This window comes from Triticum urartu, chromosome 5A (assembly GCF_056163025.1).
Source record: "Triticum urartu cultivar PI428250 chromosome 5A, HENAU_Tu73, whole genome shotgun sequence".
Taxonomy (NCBI): Eukaryota; Viridiplantae; Streptophyta; class Magnoliopsida; order Poales; family Poaceae; genus Triticum; species Triticum urartu.
The window spans coordinates 542794747-542817828 of record NC_141877.1 but is presented as its reverse complement, the minus strand read 5'-3'; the positions used below and the strand labels follow the sequence as shown (position 1 = coordinate 542817828).

Here is a 23082-nt window from a genome sequence, read left to right as displayed (position 1 = left end):
ATGACGAGGAAGATCGACGTAAGATTAGCTCATCATCGAAAGCTGTGCTCTGGGAATAAGGACCGGGTGGCACAGTTTAAACTTTAGCACAAGGTGATGGCCGATCAGGCTAGGATTGACATGCTCGAGTACAAACTCGTGAGTAAAGGAGATTACTAAGAGTTGTTTAATCGTGGTGCGGACCCGATTTAGTTATCGGTGTCCTTGAGTGACTAACAACTCGGAACCAGGAAACATTGGAATCAGTGAGGATTACTACTCGATGAAGGCTCATAATAAGCAACATGGTTCGATGATATTATCAAGATACCAGAGGGTAACACTCGAAGGTAGAGCAAAATAGAGGGTTGACAAGTGTATTGATCTACAAAAGACAAGTACTTTAACTTGTCCGAGAAAAGGAATCAAGGAATATCAACATGGCCGAACCCATAGTTGCAAGGGATCCAATTCAAAGACACCGGAAGAATTATCCAACTAATTAAAAGTTTTTCAAGAAGCTTCCATGATAAGTTCCACATCAGGTCCATGGGCATGAACACAAAGTTCAAGGTCGACTCCCGCTTCCTCAATGCATAACCTTCCATTCACCTCTTGTATTTCGAAAATGACATTAGTTGTTGAAAGTTTTACCTGGTGCAATACCAGATAAGTATGACCCGTGAAATCTTTCGGGTTCACACAGATTAGGGAAGGCGTTGGTTCAACTCATCGGGGCATCTTAGAAACATATACCACAAAGTTCATGGGTAAATAATACAAGCTCGAAAGTAGAGCATGGTTAACAAAGCAGAGGATACAATTTACCAAAGGCATTATATACCCATGGAAAGGCTCACAAGGTTATTGAATATGAAGGACACTGTCGGATAATAATCCAACACGAGGTCTGGTGGTCTACAACGGAGCTGATGTGAGTTTCGGTACTCTATCAAACGAAGAATGAATGCAAGTGCATCAGATTATAGAAACAACTGACCAACTCAAAGCTCAAATGCAAAGGAATTATGAATTCCAAGACAAGGGATCAGAAGCAAAGCTCTGATTAGGGATGGATAAGTTGAATAGCCTTAGGGGTACAATCGACGACAATTTGATTGGTCGAGATCCAGCTCATGTTTAAAATGACGTCTGAGCCAAAAGGATGAATTCTAGGATTCGACTGAGGAATGGGAGCATCCTCAACATATTAAATCAACGGACTTAAGATCATAAAGACAAGGGATGTCAATAAGATTATGAGACTTATGGGATTAACCATAATGCAAGCAAGCAAGAATTTCAAGATCAATAGGTTGCTCAGGATTTTTGAAAGATCGAATGGTATTTCGAAGACTTTTATGAAATACATGAATCAACTGGGGATGAGTGGATACTCGGTAAGTGCGAGGAATTATCCATAGGGGCATTCAGGCGGCAAGGAACTGCAGGGCAGTAGACACAAGGGATTCTCGGAATATCCGAAGTATTTCAGGGTATCTTGTAATAACAAGACCGAATTGGAGATGAAGTTATGACCGACAACTGTATGTAGCTTCCCATAGGGATTTACCGGTGGTATGGGGTTGCAACGGCAAAGGGCACAAGGGTCTCGAGGAAACATCGGAGAGTATCTTCAAAATTTTCAGGTGCAGCAAGCGATCATCTGGAGTGAAGGGGCTCTCTGGGAGAAGTATTTTTGAGAACCTAAAGTTAGATTTTAGAAAAATCATTTAACCCGAGTAGAAGAGAGTTCAGAGTTCCAGAGTAAGGATCGAGGAGTAAAAGATCCTAATACCACCCAAATGGCGACGTGAGCCCGTAAGGCACACATCCATGTTAGTAAAAGTTTTGTAATGTCTAGACTCGACTTCGGCCAAGGAGTTGGAAAGGGGATTCCTACAGGCAGTCGACTCTAATACCAACTTGTGACGCCCCCGATTTGACCGTACACTAATCATACACGCAAACGTGTACGATCAAGATCAGGAACTCACGGGAAGATATCACAACACAACTCTACAAATAAAAATAAGTCATACAAGCATTATATTACAAGCCAGGGGCCTCGAGGGCTCGAATACAAGAACTCGATCATAGACGAGTCAGCGGAAGCAACAATATCTGAGTACAGACATAAGATAAACAAGTTTGCCTTAAAAAGGCTAGCATAAACTGGGATACAGATCAAAAGAGGCGCATGCCTCCTGCCTGGGATCCTCCTAAACTACTCGTGGTCGCCGTCAGCGGGCTGCACGTAGTAGTAGGCACCTCCAGAGTAGTAGTAGTTGTCATCGACGGTGGCGTCTGGATCCTGGGCTCCAACATCTGGTCGCAGCAATCGGGTATAGAAAGGGGAAAAGAGGGAGCAAAGCAACCGTGAGTACTCATCCAAAGTACTCGCAAGCAAGGAGCTACACTATGTATGTATGCATTGGTATCAAATGGAATAAGGGTATCATATGTGGACTGAACTACAGAATGCCGGAATAAGAGGGGGATAGCTAGTCCTATCGAAGACTACGCTTCTGGTGACCTCCATCTTGCAGCAGGAGAAGAGACTAGATGGTAAGTTCACCCAGTATCATCGCATAGCATATAACCGATGATCCTTCCTTCGTCGCCCTATGAGAGAGCGATCACCGGTTATATCTGGCACTTGGAAGGGTGTGTTTTATTAAGTATCCGGTTCTAGTTGTCATAAGGTCAAGGTACAACTCCGGGTCGTCCTTTTACCGAGGGACACGGCTATTCGAATAGATCAACTTCCCTGCAGGGGTGCACCACATAACCTAACACGCTCGACCCCCTTTGGCCGGACACACTTTCCTGGGTCATGCCCGGCCTCGGAAGATCAACACGTCGCAGCCCTACCTAGGCACAATAGAGAGGTCAGCACGCCGGTCTAATTCATATGGCGCAGGGGTCTGGGCCCTTCGCCCATTGCACACCTGCACGTTGTGTACGCGGCCGGTGAGCAGACCTAGCCTCCCTTATACAAGAGTAGGCTTTGCGGTCCAACCCGGCGCACGCCGCTCAGTCGCTGACGTCACGAAGGCTTCGACTGATACCACGACGTCGAGTGCCCATAACTGTCCCCACGTAGATGGTTAGTGCGTATAAGCCAGTGGCCAGACTCAGATCAAATACCAAGATCTCGTTAAACGTGTTAAGTATCCGCGAACGCCGACCAGGGCCAGGCCCACCTCTCTCCTAGGTGGTCTCAACCTGCCCTGTCGCTCCGCCACAAAATAGCAGTCGGGGGCCGTCGGGAACCCAGGCCCACCTCTACCGGGATGGAGCCACCTGCCCCTTCAGCCCCCATCTCTGGACAGTATCATGAGTAATGTAACAGTATAAAGTATATAGTATATGCCCGTGATCACCTCCCGAAGTGATCACGGCCCAGTAGTATAGCATGGCAGACGGACAAGAGTGTAGGGCCACTGATGATAAACTAGCATCCTATACTAAGAATTTAGGATTGCAGGTAAGGTATCAACAGTTGTAGCAACAATGACAGGCTATGCATCAGAATAGGATTAATCGGAAAGCAGTAACATGCTACACTACTCTAATGCAAGCAGTAGAGAGAAGAGTAGGCGATATCTGGTGATCAAAGGGGGGGGGGCTTGCCTGGTTGTTCTGGCAAGAGAGAGGGGTCGTCAACACCGTAGTCGTACTGGGTAGCAGCGGCGTCGGTCTCGATGTCTAGCGAGAGAAGAGGGGGAAGAAACAATAAATATAATGCAAACAAATGCATGACGATGCATGTCATGACAAAGCGTGATGCTAGGTGTGCCTTAACGCGGTACGAGGTGGTACCGGTGAAGGGGGAAAACATCCGGGAAAGTATTCTCGGTGTTTCGCGTTTTCGGACAGATGAACCAGAGGGGGAAAGTTGCATGCTCGCTATGCTAGGGATGTGTGGCGGATGAACGGGCCGCGTATCCGGATTCGTCTCGTCGTTCTGAGCAACTTTCATGTACAAAGTTTTTTCATCCGAGTTACGGATTATTTTATATGAATTTCCAAAGTTTTAAATCATTTTTGAAATTAACAGAATTAAATTAATTTGGAAATGCCATTATGATGTCAGCATGACATCAGGGTGATGTCAGCAGTCAACAGTCAGTTGACTTGGTCAAACTAACGCGTGGGTCCCGGTTGTCATTGACTTAGGTTAACTAAAGATGATTAGTTAGTTTAATAAGTGATTAGGTTAATTTAACAGATCTAATTAAGTTAACTAATTAATTAATTAATATTTTTATTATGTTTTTTATTCTCCTTTTTTTAACAGGAGCGTGGGTGGGGGGCCCCACTGGGCAGTGGCTCATAGGGTCAAACGGGCGCTGGCGGTGGATCGGGTGCGGGGCGCCAGGACGCCCGCCCGCAGAGACAGGGGTTGTCCGCCTCCGGCGAAAGTGGCGAGGCCACGGCGAGTGGCCGGAGCGGCGGGAGCCAGAGGCGGAGACGAGCGAGGTGGCTGCGGCGGTGGTGCCGACTGCAACCGCAGGGGGAGGCGACGTGGGGCGAAGACGGTAGCTGCGGCAGGGATGGGGAAGGGCAGCAGCGGTTGGCGACGGTCTCGCGCGGCGCAGGGGGCGCGGGCGCACAAGGCGGTAGGAGCAGCAGAGCAAAGGGGGCGCTCGGGAGATGGTCAGGCGTAGGGCGCGACCGACAGGGTCTGCAGCGCGTGGAGGCGAGGCGGCAGTGGCACGCAGCGGCAAGGGCAGAAGTGGCAGCAAGCAGCATCAGCAGCAGGCTCGGGGGGAAGGGGAGTAGGGCGGCGCGCGGGCGGCGCAGCGCGAGCGAGCAGCGCCGCGGCAGAGCGAGGCAGGGCTCGGGCGCACGTGCGCGGGGGCACACCGGGCGCGGGAGGCCACGACGGCGCCAGCGGAGCCGCGGGGAGGAGGCCATGGCGTGAGCGCGAGGAAGAGAGGAGGAGGGGGAAGCTCACGGGGGCGGCGTAGGGTTCGTGGCAGTGGGGGTTGAGGAGGAGGACGGGGACGAGGCGTCGGCGCGGCGTCGGGAAGGCGAGCGCAGTCCGCGCGGGGAGGAGGACGGGGACGCGGCGACGGCGCGACGGCTTCGGGGCGGCGGCGGAGTCCGGTGGGCGTCGGGGTCAACGCGGTTGTCGGGGGCGAGCGCCCTCGATCCAGTTCCACGCGGGGGAGGGAGAGAGATCGGGGGAGTGGGAGGGGTTACGCAGCAGAGGGGGGGGGGGCAGCGGCGACGGCGTGGTGGGATCGATCCTGATCCCATTTGGATCGGGTGGGGGAGAAGTAGGGCGACGGGGGAGAATTGCGCGTAGGGGTTAGGGTTTCGGGGGCGTGGGGGGTTAAGGCGGCGGGGTGGGCCTTGGCCCAGTTGGGCAAGCCAGCTGGGCCAGAGCCCAGCGGGGGTGCTGTTTCCTTTTTTTTAGTTTTGGTTTTCTGTTTTTCTAACCTTTTTTCTTTTATTTCTTTTTCTTTTCTGTTTTATTTTAATTTTGTAAAAATATAATTTCAACTCCTAAATTTAGCATTGCCACTAAACCCACTGCCATAAAAAGATTTACCTTAAACACAACAGTTTAGTATTTTACATAATACAAAAGGCATTTAATTTAATTGTTTTATCTACAGTCTTATTCATCTTATAGTATTATAAATATTTTATAAAAGTGTGGTTTCTCCACCATAATTACCTACGCATTATTTGGCACAACCCGAACATTTTAGTTTTATTGTTTGAAAATTTTTGTTGTTTGCTTATATTTTAAATTTGAATTTGAATCGGTTTCGAACTAATTCGAGATTAGCAACTATAATCGAGGTGACATGGCATCATTAGTAGAGGATCACTGTAGCTTAATTATCCGGGCGTCACAAAGAGTGACGAGGATTTATTTTTGAAATAGTTTCGTTAATATTGGAAATAGTTTCAAGAGAACCGAAAGCGTATCGGGGTCACTGAAAGGGTTTCAGAGTTTATCGGGCAATACCGAATATTAGCGATAAATAATATATAGGTGCAAAATGTTTCTGAAGATGTTAATTGATAATAAAAAGCTCTAGTAATTGCTTTTTTAGAATTAGCTCTTGGTAATTGTTAGTCATTCGGCAAATGTTGTTGCTCATAAATTAGCAAAGGTAGGCGTAGTGAAAGCATTATGTAAGTGTGGCTAATGATGCCATCAGATTTTATCTTAGAGGTGGTCTCTGATGAGATCCTAGACTATTCTTTTTAGTTAAATAAAGCATCAACTTATCCTAAACAAAAGCTATTTCTTTCGGTTCATATTGATAGTTGCTTGTGTTTTCTTTGGTCCTTGCACTGTTCTATTTGCACCATGTATCTTTCACCTGAGGTTGTTTCGCCTCAGTTTATTTTTATCTCTTTTTCTGCTACTTGTATGTGGTTTGTTGTTGTAATTCTGGCTGATTGATGACTTTATTAATGCAAAGTCAAGCTAGGTTCGAGCCTTTTTTCAGGCTCGACAATGTCTTTTTTTAGAAAAGAAAAGAGAAAATACACAATAATTTTATTTATCAACTATAGTCGACAGAATGTACATAGTACTAGAAAAAAAATCATGGGAGCATGTGCAACGAGTTATTGTAAGCATCGAGGCATCAACTGCTTTACCCTGCAGTGAAGCATGGTATAATTGCTTTTGTATTGTTAGTTTTTTTGTGGGGCATATATTGTTAGTTATTAGTAGCTAAAACAAACAATCGACCATTGATGCACCAACCACGAGCATTCTCTAACGGTCAAACAAAAACAGCAAAGAAAACCAATAAAACCAACTACAAACCAATATATTTCTTTTGGTGCACATCATCCCCATTTTCGCCATCTTTGTCGTCGATCTTTTCAACACGCTTTCTTTTCCGTGTAGCCGCCCTCATCCACCCCCTCCTCGTAATTGTTGTGTATGGCGCTACTATCACTGGTGATGCCGGAGCCCTAAAGGTAGGAGGGGATACCCAATCGGCATGCATGCCAGTCTCTGCCCCCCCCCCCCCCTCCCCCTCCTTCTCGTCTTTCCTCCTTTTGGATTTCCTTCTCCTCTCCACCCTTCATCCGCCATCCACCTCTTCGCGCTGAACGGTCCGCCGTGCATTGCGTTCTAAGAACCTAGTCGGAAGATGTTACGAAATTTAGAATTTTTCTGCTGATCGAATGCCACGGCTTCAATATGCCCTTTGGATCCGCCGGTGGAAAAAACCCGGATGTTTTTCATCTAAGATAAGAGTCACTACTAGTGGTTCGACAAAATGCCACGTTTTTTATTTCGGCTCGACAAAATGGCACATCTTGTCTCTCCTTTTTTTATTTTATTATCTTTGGAAAAAATAGCACGTCCTTGCCTCTCTAACACGTGGGGTGTGGAGGACCACTGCCAGTGACTGACAGTTGTAGGGCTGCCCCGCTCAAAAAAAAAAAGTTGTAGGCGCTGCCGGTGGTGCTTCCCTACCAGCACCGCACCGGTCCAGTCGCCTCGCCACCACCGCCACAGCCACAGCAAACTGCGGCGGTCGCATCCCCACCCCACCGAGAACCTCCCCTCCTCCGAATATCCACCGCCCCCCGGCCGCCCCGCCTCGCCTCCCACGCACGCCACCGTCCCGCCGCCCGGCCTCCTACTCTCCCGAACCCAACTCCGCTCCAAGTCCAACGTCCACCCCAGATCCCAACCCCCCGCCGCCCCGCCGGCCCAGATCTCGATCCGCGGATCCGCCGCGGCGTGGCGGGCCGCCGGGTGATCCCATGGCCCCCGCCCTCGCCCCACTCCTCGCCAGCCTCGCGGTGGCGGCCGCGGTCCTGGCGGCCGTTGCCGACGCGGCGTGCCGGCACACCAACCTCACGGCGGGCTTCGCGGCGGACCTCACCATGCTGCAGCACCAGCTGCGGGGCACGGTGCGCCTCGACCCCTCCGGCGCCTGCGCGCTCCAGCTCACGCGCTTCGACCTCCTCGCCGCCTCCCCCTCCGCGCGCTTCTGGGCCGCCGACGGCCCTTCCCTCGACGACCTCGCCAAAGGCCGCCCCTTTTCGCCGCTCCCGCTCAACGCCACCTTCCGCAACGAGACGCTCCGCCTCCCCTTCTCCGCCCCGCTGCCGCCGCTCCTCGCCATCTTCGACCCCGACACCTCCTCCGACCTCGGCCACGTCTTCCTATCCGCCGTCTCCAACTCCTCCAACACCACCGCCGCTCTTGCCTCCCGGATCGCCGCGCCCACCATGTTCGACAACTGCGTCCAGCTCTCCGAGGGCTACCGCCTTCGCTGGACGCTCAATGTGTCCGCCGGCGAGGTCGACATCGGCCTTGAGGCTGCCGTTGGCTCCGAGTACTACATGGCTTTCGGGTGGGCCGACCCCAAGGCCAACTCCCCCGCCATGGTCCGCTCGGACGTTGTCGTCGCCGGCTTCACCGAGGAAGGTATGCCCTTCGCAGAGGACTACTACATTACCGACTACAGCGAGTGCACCATGGGGAAGGATGACCTGCCAGTGTCGGGAGTGTGCCCGGACAGTGCTTATGATGACGGGAGGAACAATTCCAGGCTGGTTTATGGGCACCGGCGCGATGGCGTGTCTTTCGTCAGGTACAAGAGGAAACTCGATAGTGAAGATGACAAGTATGATGTGCCTGTTGGTGCCACGGAGGAGATGGCTGTGGTCTGGGCCATCGGGAAGTTGCGTCCGCCGGACACTCTGCGCCCACACTACCTCCCGCAGAACCATGGGGGGCCGAGGGACGAAACCTTTGGATTGATGAGGGTCAATTTGTCCGAGGTGGTGGACAGTTGCCTTGGACCGTTGGATGCTGACAATAAGCAAGACCAGGACAGGATCATTGCCGATGGGAAGACACCGCTGGTTGTGACATCCGCTCCAGCATTGCGCTACCCAAACCCACCAAACCCGGACAAGGTGATATACATCAACAAGAAGGAGGCGCCACTGCTGAAGGTTGAGAGGGGTGTGCCGGTGAAGTTCTCAGTGCAGGCTGGTCATGATGTGGCACTGTATGTCACTTCAGACCCCATCGGTGGAAATGCCACTTTGCGGAATAAGACTGAGGTCATATATGCCGGTGGCCCTGATGTTCATGGTGTGCCAGCAACCCCCACAGAGCTGGTTTGGCTGCCTGATAGGAATACACCTGATCTTGTCTACTACCAGTCGGTGTATGAAGCAAAGATGGGGTGGAAGGTTCAAGTGGTAGATGGAGGCCTCAGCGACATGTACAATAACAGTGTATTGTTGGATGATCAGCAGGTTACTCTGTTTTGGACTCTGTCCACTGACTCTATATCCATAGCAGCTCGAGGTGAGAAGAAAAGCGGGTACCTTGCTGTCGCGTTTGGGAGTGGGATGCTGAACAGTTATGCCTATGTTGGCTGGGTAGGCAATGATGGAGTTGGCAGGGTCAAGACTTACTGGATTGATGGAAAGAGTGCAGCAGGTATTCATTCAACATCTGAAAATTTAACCTATGTCAGGTGTAAATCAGAAGATGGCGTTATTACATTTGAGTTTACACGTCCTCTTAAGCCTTCCTGTACTGGAAAGGTAGAGTGCAAGAATATTATTGATCCAACCACACCTCTCAAGGTTGTTTGGGCCATGGGTGCAAGCTGGTCAGGAGATGATCTGACGGACAGTAATATGCATTCGGTCACAAGCAGTCGCCCCATACGTGTTCTTTTGTTGAGAGGTTCAGCTGAGGCAGAACAGGACTTGCGGCCCGTTCTGGCTGTGCATGGATTTATGATGTTTGTGGCCTGGGGCATTTTGCTTCCTGGTGGAATATTGGCTGCTCGGTATTTGAAAAGCTTGAAGGGAGACGGGTGGTACCAAATACATGTCTATCTGCAGTATTCTGGGATCTCTATAATGTTCCTTGGCGTCCTTTTTGCTGCAGCTGAGCTCCGAGGTTTCTATGTCGATTCAGTGCACGTCAAGTTTGGTTTGTCAGCCTTACTGTTGGCAGCTTTTCAGCCACTCAATGCCTATTTCCGGCCCAAGAGGCCCGCTAACGGGGAGGTTCCACCCCAGAACCGTGTCCTCTGGGAGTACCTACATGTCATCACAGGCAGGTCAGCAATTGTCGTCGGAGTCGTGGCGCTTTTCACCGGAATGAAGCATTTAGGCCACAGGTATGACAGTGAAAATGTAGAGGAGCTCACCTGGGCCTTGATGCTGTGGGTGCTTTCGGCCATAGTTATAGCTCTGTCCTTGGAATATAAAGAGGTCAAACGAAGGGGCGGCGACCGAAGCTTCAGAGGGCACTGGGTTCTAGGTAACACCGAGGAAGATGACTCGGTTGATCTCTTGCATCCTGACAGCTCTGCCAGGAGTTCAGAATCTAGGCCTTCTGGTGTAATGGAGGTGCAGCTTGAGCCTCTCACTAGATGAGTAGTAGATAGCATAGATCAATCTTTATCTCCCAGTGTCAGATACACACATACACACACCAATTCCTGTTTTCAGTCATACAACAGAAACAGATGGTGTCCACAAGCACGGCGACTTTCCGCTCAGAAAGAAAATTGAATTTCTCATGCTTGTTTCCTCTACATGGCAGAATGGTACCAGGCTACATAGGATCTTCAAATTATGCCTTTGATTCCTTGCGTCACACTGTTCAGATTGTATAGTGTACATTTTGTTTTCTCACAATAGACAGGCACAATTTGTTACATTGCCCCCAAGTAATTCTTTTCCCCATCAGATTTTGAGAAAGAGAGATAAGATATACATTTTGTTATATCCGCAGCACCATTAACTGGGCAGAGCATTCGAGGGACAGAAATTGTGTATCATAGTGCTAATGCTATTCAATATTCATTTTGAGATAAAAGGCATCAGATGTTGTAATGTGCTTAGAATTTTGAACATGTCCATAACTACTGGAGCATCTTCAATTCATTGACTGATCATTCCATTAAACTTTGCAGTAGAGAATATCACTGATGAGTGGTAAGACTGGCTTTTTCATGCCAGGTTTTTTGCGCCAATGTGATAATATTGTCCCAATGCTATTTGGAAGTTGAAAAATGTGCTTGTACGTATGAAAAATGGTAGAGTAATCTGCATTCAAGGGTGTCTGGATATGACCATGTACAGAAATACTCCCTCCATAAAGAAATATAAGAGCTAGTGATCTAAACGCTCTTATATTTCTTTACAGAGGGAGTACTAAGTTGTTTTGCATCCACGGCATCATTTAACCAGTCAGAGGATTCAAAGGAGAGAAATTGTGCATCATAGTGGGATATTATTCAACATATTTGTTCCGAGAATGTGATATAAAAGGCAAAGGGTGTTGTACTGTCTGTTGTATGTTGCCAGTGCTATAGCTCTTTAAACATGTCCATGTCTATTGGAACATCTTCAAAGTATTTACTGATCATTCCATGAAACTTCTACATAGATACAACAATGGCAAGATTGGTTTTCCATGTCAGATTTTCCGTTTTTGGGTCGATGATTCGTCTCCGCCCTACTTGCAAGTTGGGAAATGTGCTTGTATGACTTGTATCCCTTGAGCTATGGATGTGTGAATCACACAACCAGCGCCTATGACTGAGAGTTTATTTCAGGGCGAACTCTTAAGCTGCTGCTTATATGGGAGCGTTTCGCCCTGGAAGTGCATGTTGTGGAAGTTCCTGTTTCCAGGGAGCACACATTGCAAGCAACAACATTGAACTATACAGCAGAATTTTGCCCTGGGGCACACATTGTTAAGAAATTTGTCAACTGCCAAGGACTATGAACTAAAATGTCCAAGGATAACCATGGACAGATGATCACATAATATTCATTCTAAGGGTCACAAGTCCAGCGAAACAAAGAGGTCATTAGTAATATGTATCAGCCAACAACAGAGCGCACATCAACGGTTCAACGACTTCAGTGCACATCAAACACACTTGACAGTTTTGCATCTGATAAGAGTTCGCGGCGTAATGAAACCTCCAGCATCCAACCATAGATGTTCACATGCTACATTCTAGTCGACAAAAGAGAGCAGAACAAATGCTAGCAAATAACTATGGCTACGGTAAAGGTTTGTTCTACAGCTAACATTCTAGTCGCCAAAAGAGAGCAGAACAAATGCTAACAAATGCTAGCAGCCCCGGTTCAGGTTTCTTCATATGTTGAAAAGAACAGGGGCTTCTCCTCGCTCATAAACACAAAAAGGGGCACTAATGCATGCATCACTACGGCTACGGCTGCGGCGTTATCTTCACATGGACTCGCAGATGGAGTTTGTCGTCGATGAAGAAGTGGCTGTTTTCACCAATGACGTCTGGCCAAGAAATCCCGCATCCAAAAGCCTGTTTACTATCGGTGGTAGTGGTGCGCCTCCACAAGAAGAGAAACTCCAGCGATGGTCTTGTTTTTACCTCAATCTCATAATCTATTGTCCCTCTTACTGGCCCCTTGTCTTCTAGCTTCTCTATTGAGAGGCCAAAAAAGTTGGACAGCGCCATTTTACCGTGCGCTGAGAGGAAGAAACCATGCCCTGCACAATAGAACGGCGGGGAGCGTATCGATCCTGATGGGAAGAGCCCCGAGCATTGCCCATGACTTAGAGTAAAGTCAACTATACAGGACGGCTGGTCCATCAGGATGCCATTGGTCATGCTGCGCACTACTGGCACCAGTGGAAGTAAGCTTGAACTCAAAATCTTGTGCCTTTCTTCTGAATTTGGATACTGAAAGCAGGCCCACCTGAGCACAAAGTCATAGACGGATTCTTCAGATGCAACCCCGGGGTGATTCCTTGATAAAATGGCTACAATCCCAGTGAGAGATATCCTCATCAGTTCACCCTGAAACCTGAAATGACGCACATAATGATATTATGACAACAATGTCCACATGTTTCCTAAAGGAGGAAAAAGAAAAGGCATGTCAATCCAATGGGGGTTACTTACTCTGTCGACAGGAATTTATCGTATCTTTTAGCAAGGAATTTCTTGGCCGCCTCTTCCAGGGCAGGTGCCATTGAAATGGAACATGGGAGATCTAGGCACATTACTGCAGATTCTGCGGTCATAGGCAGGTCTATGAGCCGTTGACCGCAAAGCTTAATGCAAGAAGCAGCCTCAAATTTATCAGCGGCCAGCAGGATATCAACCAGAAGAATGGGTTCAGTTGGTGCCAGCTTTCCACTATAAATAAAGTGTAAAAGCTCCAGGAAGGCTTTGTACTCTGTTCCAAGTAAGAAATAAGGGCAAGGAGGCATAAGGATTGATGAAACAGTTCAACGAATTCTCAAACAGTGACATTAAATGGAGGAGTACAAAAGAAGAGGGATAGCTACTGTTTTATGCATACATGATTATTTAAGTATGACAATCGACTTCCAATAATCAAATGGGGAAACATGTAATGCGTGAGAAAATATCCATTTGGGGCAACAGTTTGTAAGGGTAATGACTAATGAGAGCCAATCGAGATCATGATATCAAAGTAGAAAAGTGTGGCAGGAAACTCCAAAAAAGGCCTCTCTACAATGATAATAATAATAATAATAATACAAAACAACACAATCACAATAACCAACTAGAATTATCAGTTATAAGAAGACGAAGGAGAGCAAACCGTACACTGGTTACCTGATTCAGCAATTGTAACTGTTGCCTGTCTGTGGCCAGATTCCTTCATGCCATTTGAGAAAAGCTAACAATCATGAAGCTTATCAGAAAGATGAGGCAACTGATTATATAGAACAAATGAATTTCAGAAGATCGTCAGAACTACCTTGCGAAAGAAATTACTTTTTGCAGCAAGAATCGCCGAGCAGACATGTATAGTTTCAACTCGTAAAACTGGTGTACTCGTCACAGTATAAGAGTCGATATCTTCTCCACCATCACCTGCAAAATACCATGGTCCAATAAATATAGAGAAACATGCAAATCTAGGTAAGAAAAGGCACATAACAGAATTACTAGACATGTTTTTTTTTGTTAAAACTGGAACCTCATACAGTCACTCTCCCTGTGTGCGCAAATTTATTAAATCAACTTTTAGAAACATGGCAAAATCTTAAACATATGAAAAACTGGATACCCATTGAGCTGCATCAAGCATGTGTGTGATAATACCAGACTAAGTCTCGTATTGTTATCTTCTTTTATCTAATTAATATGTATTTCATACCTCTGAAGCAACAAGAAGCAGTAGAATTGTATCTCGCCAGGATTGGGTTGTAAATAGTATGTTGCTCACGCGTCAAAAAAAATAGTATGTTGCTCGTATGAAGAAGCAAGCAATCAAGTACTACCTAGTTTATCAACAGACTGTGCAATTACTGTATCAACACACCACCAGTGTGTACCACAGTCAATATATGTTTGTACTACTTAGAAGAAAGTGATTATCAGGAAGCTAATTTATGACCTTTAATGTTTCAATGCAAAAACAAAGGAAACTGAGGTGAACCAAAGACAAAACATGAACTAATGTTTACTTCAAATGTGGAACAGGGAACTCCTTAACCATTAAGGATGACACTTGCTCATACAAAACAACTCACAAACTAATGTTCAGTAGATATATGAAGGATGACACTTGCTTATTCATATCCAAGTTCACATATTCCAGAAATAACACCTGTGATAAATCTGTTCTTCTAACCTTTGGATGCTATATTTAGAGATATAAACATAGCAGATTCAATGTAGCAATCAGGCAAATATCATTTTTCATGCAAAAGATGTGAAATAATTGATCAGCTTGTTCCTTCGATCAAAGGTTGATTGCTATTTCGCCAGCATACAGACCTATCACATACAAATTATTCCAAATATTCTTAGCTGTCCAGTGCCAATTCCCAACTTGAATATGTGACTACAGTCCTGCCGCATGAAGAAGAATTACTTAGAAAAGGTTTTGGGTTGTAATTTTATGTTGCTCCTACGAAGAAACACAAGAACCCAAGTACTGCCTAGTTGAACGGACTGTCAACATATGTTTGTATACCCCTTAAAGCAAGTGATCATGAGACAAGGTATATAAACCCTAAATGTTTCAACAATGAACCACAGACAAAACACAAAGTAATGTTGACCTCAAAAAATGTGGAACAGGGGGCTCCTGAATCATGAAGGATGACGCTGATACAAAACAACTCAAGGACTAATGTTCACAAAATACATGAAGGATGACACTTGCTCATTCATAATTTCATATCCAAGTATACATTCCAGAAATAACGCTTTTGATAAATAAATCTGTTCTTGGACTTGTTTTGGACCTTTGGATCCTACACTGGGGGATATATCAATTGCAGATTCTGAAGAAAAAATCATTTTTCATGTGAAAGATGTGAAATAATTGATCAGCTTGTTCCTGTAAACTAAGGTCTGAAGCATCAAGGTACAAGAATCACACATAACTACCATTAACAAGTACGAATCTCCCAAGCCTGCAGACCAATAAACATACAAATCATTCCAAATCCGTTTAGTTGTCCAATGGCAATTCTCAACTTGAATGGTATAACGTAGTTTGTCCGCCACTGCTACATCCAAATAATCAAATACTCCTTCCGGCCCACAATGTAAGAAGTTATTACATCTATTGGATGTAATAACATCTTATTCATGGGACGGAGGGAGTATGTTATATGTGACTACAAAATTGCTGCATTTGAATTGGGGGTACAGACAACATATACTATTTGGTAACTGGTGTTCTGAATTTTATTCTATTCTGAGATGTTGTTCTGAAAATATTACCATGTCCGAGAATCTCAACACCTTGAAATCTAAAGCTTAAAAAAGATACTTTCTATATACACTTATACAGTATCGAATCCGGATATACGCACGTAGATCGGGCAGTTAGTTTAGCGTGACACCTAGAATCCACTTAATGAGTAATGGTACTTATGCCTCTGTAAGTACGCACCTTCGGCCTCCTCGCGCCGGCGCTTGCGGCTGGCGGCGTCGTTGGCGCCGACGACCACTATACGCAGCTCCCTGTCGGAGAAGGCCTCATTGTCGAAGGCGAACTCGAAGCCCGCGTCCACCTCTGGCCCTGGCCCCGCGCCCCCAGTCGACGCGTCGCCGCCACCCACCGGCGCTGTGAGAGGTATTGTTGAGCTGCGCCACCCGGCGGCCGTAACCCTAGCTGGCGGCGGAGGGAGAAGGTAAAATGGAGAGAGAGAGGCAGTGGGTAAGGTCGGGGGCGCTGTTGTGGACCTTGGGACAGAGAGGTGCTCCACTAATAAGAGAGAGAGAGAGGGGAGGGGAGGTCGGACGCCACGCCATTGATGGATGATGTGACCTCGCCGTGTGCCAGTGGCGAAACACTTTGACCGCGGGCGCGCGCTCAGTCCTCTCCCAAACTCGAATACCGAGGCGGGAAAGAAAGGGCTTTTGTTTCCAAAATAAATACAAGGCACAATGATTCTCACTTACTCTATGTCTATAAAATTAGTGTAAAGACAAATAAAAAAATTGTTTTGCAAAATAAATACGAGGATATCATTTATATTAATCTTATAGACATATTAAAGGTCAAAGTCTTGCATCAACGCATCAATTCTTGAGAAATAAGAGAAATAGTGTATTAAAAGAATGAGGGAGCTCCTTGATAAATCGTTGACCCAGTCAAAATCGGATGACTTAGTTTCAAATTGAAGACCTCAATTGATTGCAAGGCCTTAAAAATTATGGAGCATAGTGTACTAAAAGAATTGAAAGAGAGAGCTTCTTGAGAAATCGTTGACCCGATCAAAATCAGATTACCCAATTCCAAATTAAAGATGTATTAATAAAAGAATTAAATGATGGAGCTCCTTGAGAAATCGTTGATCCGCTCAAAATCGAATGACCCAATTTTAAATTGAAGATCTCAATTGATTGATTGCGAGGCCTTTAAAATTAGAGAGCATCGTATATAGTATAGTATATATTTATTGATCATTCCATGGAACTTTGACATAGATACAACAATGTCAATATTGGTTTTTTTCTGCCAGATTTTTCAGGTCGATGATTCATTTCCGCCCTATTTGGAAGTTGGGAAATGCGCTTGTATGAATTTGATCCTCTTAAGCTTTTGATGTGAAGTAGCGATCATTTAGGGCGTGTTTGGTTGCCGTAGTGAATAGTAGTTGCGTTGCATACACATCTCAACCTAGCCTGGTTCTGAAAAAACAGCCTCATATGTGACATCTGCGAGTTGTTTGGTTACCTGCATCTAGGATCTCTGCATTACGTAATACGCAAGTGCACTTTGTTTGGTTGCCTGCATTGGCTCAAGCGGCACATGAACTCGGTGTTTGGTTGCACGCATGAGGTATGATTAAGAGCTAGCACTTCACTTAACAGACAGGGTTAAGAGCTAGCAGAGGGAAGGGGAGAAGAAGTGCAGTGTGCGCCGGACAATGGCGACTACAGTGGATAGTGGCCTTGGTGCCGTGTCCGACATGACAAGCATGGAGTCGTGAACGAGCGACCCCGTTGGCGGCACGGCAAGCGACACCGTCGGCGAACTAGTTGCAATGCTCGCTGGACAGAGGAGGAGAATGCAGTGCTCGCGCCATGCTATCGTCAGTGCAGTGGACGAGAGAGGAGGCAGAGATGATTGACGCCGGAAACGACTCCAGTGTAGTAGGACGAGAGAGAGGAGGAGAAGATGATCGACCCCGTCAGCGGCGCGGCGAACTGCAGTGTGCACGGAGGCAGAGGACACAAGAAAGCAGTGTGCGCGCCATTGCAGCGTCAGGGTAGTAGGAGGACGGCAGAGAATAGGCCGAGATGAGCAACGCCAGAAACGACTCTAGTGTAGTAGCACGCGGGCAAGGAGATTAAGGGGAAGGTTTTTCGGCGTCGAGAGGGACGAATAGGAGGGCTCTGAGCAGAGGAGCTCGACATGACGGCGTCAGTGCAGTAGACTGCTATTCAAAGAGAGATGAAGGTACGATCATCGAAACCAAAAACTTACAACACGAATGTTGTGAGGAACTACGAGATTAGGCTGCTGGTCAAAGTAAATTTTAAATGATCGATCGTGCGCGACGAATCTAACAAAATTCGTCCAGAATAGCTCCAAACGGGAACATGAGATTAAGAACTTACGGCTGAAGAAACTACGAACCGATCGCCTGAATGGAACCGTAGCATCGATGTGCATCTTTTTCGTGTAGAGCTTACCACGAATCGAAGCATCGTTGTGTAGATTAAAGGGACATGGAAGAGAGGAGATTAGAGAGGAGCTTAATGGAGGTTGAAGAAGACACCAGGTAAACACCCTGCATCCCTCCAGTTTCTCCTGGTGCAGGGGCCCGCTCGCTGCGCTTTCGCTCGGCCTGGCTTCACAGAAACTGCCGATTCTTGTGCTTCCAGCCAGCCAGGCACAGAGGTGCTTTAAGAAGCGTGTAATGCAGGCCCAATAGTGTATGCGGGCTACCAAACAGGCTTCTTGCTTCCCGCGCGGGCTTGATTAGGCTCTATGCGGGCAACCAAATACGTCTTTAAAATTTAGGATTTTCATATCTTGTCACCTTCTTTGTCTTGATTATTACTATCTCCGTCCTATAATATCCCATAATATAAGAATATTTTTGACAATACACTAGTATAAAAAACACTTTTGTATTATAGGACGGAGGGAGTATCTACCACATTGCACTTCAGAGTTCAGAGTGACGAACAAGCAGTATCCGCAGCGGTTGTGTACTTTTCTGAAGAACCTGTTTATTTCCTTTCTCTAACTCTTTCTAGATAATCACACATCAACGACCATGGTTGAGAGTTTCTTCCAAGGTGAACTCTCAAACTAAAAGGCTCAAGCTGCAACTTATACACGAGCGTTTCACTCTGAAGGCGTGTGCTGTGGAAGTTCCTGTTTCCAGGGAGCACACATTGCAAGCAACAACATTGAACTATACAGCAGAATTTTGCCCTGAGGGCACACATTGTTAAGAAATTTATCAACTGCCATGGAGTATGAACTGAAAAATGACCAAAGATAACCATGAACAGATGATCACAAAATATTCATTCTAAGGATCATAAGTCCATCGAATCAAAGAGTCATCAGCGACATATATCAGCCAACTTACCGACAAAGTGCACATTAACTGTTCAGCGACTTCACTAGTAAGAATACGTGACACAATGAAACCTCCAACACCAGGCTCTGGATGTTCACACTGCTACATTTCCAGTCATCAAAAAAGAGCAGAGCAGATGCTAGCAAATGACTATGTCAAAAGAACAGGGGCTTCTTCTCGCTCACGAAAACAAAAAGTGGCTCAGTAATAAGTTTATCAACTGACATGAACAAAAAAAATGTCCAAACATAACCATGAACAGATGGTCACATAATCCGACTCACGACAAAGTGCACGTTAACCGTTCAGCGACTTCGTCGGACATCAAAACACACGTGCGCGCGTTTGACAGTTATGCGTCTGGTAATAAGAGTCCACGACACAATGAAACCTTCATCATCCAACTGTAGATGTTCACATGCTACATCGCTACATTTCCGGTCACCAAAAGAGAGCAGAGCAAATGCATGCATCACTATGGCTGCGGCGTAATCTTGATGCGAACTCGCAGATGGAGATTGTCGTCGACAAAGAAGGGGCTATCATCAGCACTGATCTCCGACCAAGGAATCCTGCATCCAAAAGCTTGTCTAATGTCGGTGGTGGTGGTGCGCCTCGATATGGAGGCAAACTCTGACGACCGCCTTGCCGTTACCTCCATCTCATAATCTATTGTCCCCCTTAGTGGGCCATTGCCTTCTAGCTTCTTTATTAAGAGACCAAAAAAGTTGAATGGCTCAGTTTTAGCGAGCGCCGAGAGGAAGAAACCTTGCCCTGCACAATAGAATGGTGGCGAGCGTATCGATCTTGATGGGAAGAGCCCGCGGCAGTGCTCATGCTTTATACTAAAGTTAATTACGCAAGATGACTGGTCAGTTAGGATGGCAATGGTCATGATACGCCCTAGTGTCACCAGTGGAAGTAAACTTGAGCTCAAAATCTTGTGTCTTTCTTCTGAATTTGGGTACTGCAAATGGGCCCACCTGAGCACGAAGTCATAGACGGATTCTTCAGATGCAACCCCAGGGTGATTCCTTGATAAGATGGCTACAATCCCAGTGAGAGGAATCGTCATCAATTCATCTTGGAACTTGAAATGCAACAAAACCATGTAATGCCTTCATATAATGATTTTGTGACAACAATATCCACAAGTACACTAATAAAGCAAGAAAAGAAAAGTGTATCTCAATCCAATGGGGTCACTTACTTTGTTAACAGGAATTTCTCGTATCTTTCAGAAAGGAATTTCTTGGCTGCCTCTGATAGGTCAGCTGCCATTGAAATGGAACATGGCAGATCTAGGCACCTCACTGCACATTCAAGGGTCATAGGCTGGCCTATGAGCCGCTGAGTGCAAAGCTTGATGCATGAAACGACATCAAATTTGTCAGCAGCCATCAAGATATCAACCAGAAGACTGGACTCGGTTGTTGGTCTCAACTTTCCATTGTACATAAAGCGTAAAAGCTCCATAAAGGCATTTCCCTCTGTTCCAAGTAAAAATGAAAGCAAGGAGCCATAAAGATTGATGGAACATTGTAATAAATCTCAGTCAGTAACAATTAGACCCCCCCCCCCCCCCTTCCCTTCATGACTTTGCATGTATATATTTTACAAAAAGTCAAACTTCATGAACTTTGACCAAGTTTATATATAAAAATATCTATAATTAAAATACCACATAAATATCATTATATACGTCATGAGGCACAATTTATATTGTATCTATTTGATATTTTTTGTGTTGACATTTCCATCAATTTATATGGCCAAAGTCTACAAGGTTTTACTTTTGAAAAAAAATTCTATATGCACCATATATTGCGGAATGGAGGGAGTGTAAAATAGAAGAGATAGCTATTTAAGTATGAGCATTGACTTCCAATAGTCAATTGAGTAAACTTGTAAAGCCTGAGAAAATATACATTTGGTAGGCAAAGTCTGTAGAGGAAACGAGAATAGCTAGTTCATTATCAAAGTAGAAAAATGGGGCAGGAAACTCTAAAACAGGCCTCTCTACAATAATCACATTGCTTGAATTAAAAAACATGAGTAAATAATGCAATCACAACAGCATACTAGAATCATCGGTTATAATAAGATGAGGAAGAGTATACCGTACACATGAGTTACCTGAATCAGCAATTCTAATTTTTGACTGTCTTTGACCAGATTTTTTCGCGCCATTTGAGAAAAGCTAAGAAACATGAAGCTTATCAGAAATATGAGTCAACTGATTATAAACCAAATGCATTTCAGATCATCAGAATTACCTTAAAAAAGAAAGAACTTCTTGCGGCGAGGATCACCGAACTGACATGTATGGTCTTGACTCGTAACACTGACGTACCCATCACAACACAAGAAGAGTCAATACCTTCTCCATCATTATCTGCAAAATGCCAAGTTCAGAAAAATATAGAGAAACATAAAAAAACTAGAAGAAGGCACATATCATAGTTACGAGACAAGATTTTGTTGTTAAAATTGTATGGAACATCATATTCACTATGTGTGCAGATTCATTTGATCACCTTTAGATACACATGAAAAAATAAAATATCAGGAAAATTGGACACTCATTGAGATTCATCAAGCATAATAGCAATCATAAATGTCACCCCAAGGATTCTATTAGAATTTGTTATAATTGCACTCCTTGTATTTAAAGACCCCCCTTGCATTTAGAATAACATCGCACCTCCTTGCTCATATAAGGTGGAAAATTCACCATAAATCCAGGTCATAATTACATGAAAGAAGACAAATTTGCATACATGAGGGAGAAATTGGATTGCAAAAGAAAGGCACATAATAATATGATCGATAACTTTGATGCAGACAGGTGAAAATACATACACATCCGCACATAGATCGGGTGCTTAGAGTAGTGTGGTACCAGTAATCTACTAGTGATACACTAATGGGGTTGCACGGTACTACTGTGCCGATATGTACGCACCTTTAGCCTTATAGCGGTGGCGCTTGCGGGTAGTGCCGACGACCTCTATCCGCAAGACCCTGTCGGAGAAGGCCTTGTTATTGAAGGCGAACTCGAAGCCCGCATCCACCTCCGCCTCCGTCTTCTCTTCCCCCGGCCCTGTCACCAGCCCGGTTGGTGCCTCACCTTCGGCCATGTGCGTGCGCCGCCGCCTCCACCACCTCCGCCCTTTGGGAGCACTGGTGGGTGTAACCCTAGATAGCCGGCCCGGCGGCGGAGAGAGAAGGGAGAGGCGACTCAAATACCAAGGAGGGGTGTAGGGTGGAATTCCGTATAAACAAAATTTCTTATTTGGCCTTTTCTTAAAATGTGCTTCCTTTTTGGCCCAAATGAAAATTTCTTCCTTATTTGACACAATGTGTAAAACTTATTCCCTATGTGACATCCCATCCACTTCGGCCACTAACAATATTAAGTGTGACATGAAAGACCATTTTGCTTCTGCATACTATGTGGCTAAAACTATTTACTCATGGACTGGACACGAGAGCTATATCTCGCTTCAAACGAGATGGAAGCAGCTCTCGCGTGAGGGTTTCCCTCTTCCCGTTATTTCTGGGCCGGCCCATTTTTGTTTTTTTCTCGCTAGCTTCTCTTCACTCAATCCTTTGGTTCGTGGGTTCTGCTCCGGTTTTCTTTTTTTTTTCTTTTTTCTTCTCTTTTTTCTTTCAGTGTTCTTTGTGCCTTCGCAGTTTTCTACGTTATTTTCTTATTTTTTTCATCATTTCCTTTGTTTTAGTCCAGTTTTTATTGATTTTTTCTTTCTTTTCTTCTTCTTTTTCTTCGGTTTTCTTTTGTTCCTTTCTCCATTTTTGTTGGTTTTTTACTTTTCTTTCCTATTTTATTCATTTTCATTGTTTTTTTCCTTTATTAGTTTTCATCATTTTTTAGTTTCCTTTGGTTTGTTCTGTTTTCCTTGGTTTCCTCATGGGGTTTCACGGATTTCTTCGGGTTTTTCTTTTTTCTTTGTTTCTAAGGTGTTTCTTTCTTTCTTCGGTTTTCACCACTTTTTTTGCCTTCA

General features: G+C 45.6%; 2 protein-coding genes and 1 pseudogene across 3 annotated transcripts; 1 reads left to right on the top strand and 2 right to left on the bottom strand.

Annotated features, from left to right (window-relative positions):
* Positions 1 to 7596: 7596 nt before the first annotated feature.
* LOC125510399 (DOMON domain-containing protein / dopamine beta-monooxygenase N-terminal domain-containing protein) lies at positions 7597 to 10837 on the top strand. Its single transcript, XM_048675563.2, has one exon. The coding sequence runs from the start codon at positions 7741 to 7743 to the stop codon at positions 10390 to 10392; it is 2652 nt and encodes an 883-aa protein (XP_048531520.1). The 5' UTR covers positions 7597 to 7740; the 3' UTR covers positions 10393 to 10837.
* Positions 10838 to 10969: 132 nt separating this feature from the next.
* LOC125507314 (BTB/POZ domain-containing protein POB1) lies at positions 10970 to 17199 on the bottom strand. The gene is made up of 6 exons (XM_048671932.2): positions 17194 to 17199; positions 15904 to 16342; positions 13750 to 13865; positions 13605 to 13668; positions 12921 to 13197; positions 10970 to 12822 (listed from the first exon to the last, which is right to left on the bottom strand). Exons 1-6 carry the CDS (start codon positions 17197 to 17199, stop codon positions 12207 to 12209), a joined length of 1518 nt encoding a protein of 505 aa, XP_048527889.1. The 3' UTR covers positions 10970 to 12206.
* A 2061-nt stretch (positions 17200 to 19260) lies between these two features.
* On the bottom strand, positions 19261 to 22275 carry LOC125556599 (BTB/POZ domain-containing protein POB1-like; annotated as a pseudogene). Its single transcript, XR_015602631.1, has 5 exons — positions 22023 to 22275; positions 21334 to 21452; positions 21194 to 21257; positions 20264 to 20547; positions 19261 to 20147 (listed from the first exon to the last, which is right to left on the bottom strand). The product of XR_015602631.1 is annotated as a BTB/POZ domain-containing protein POB1-like (transcript).
* Positions 22276 to 23082: the final 807 nt, after the last annotated feature.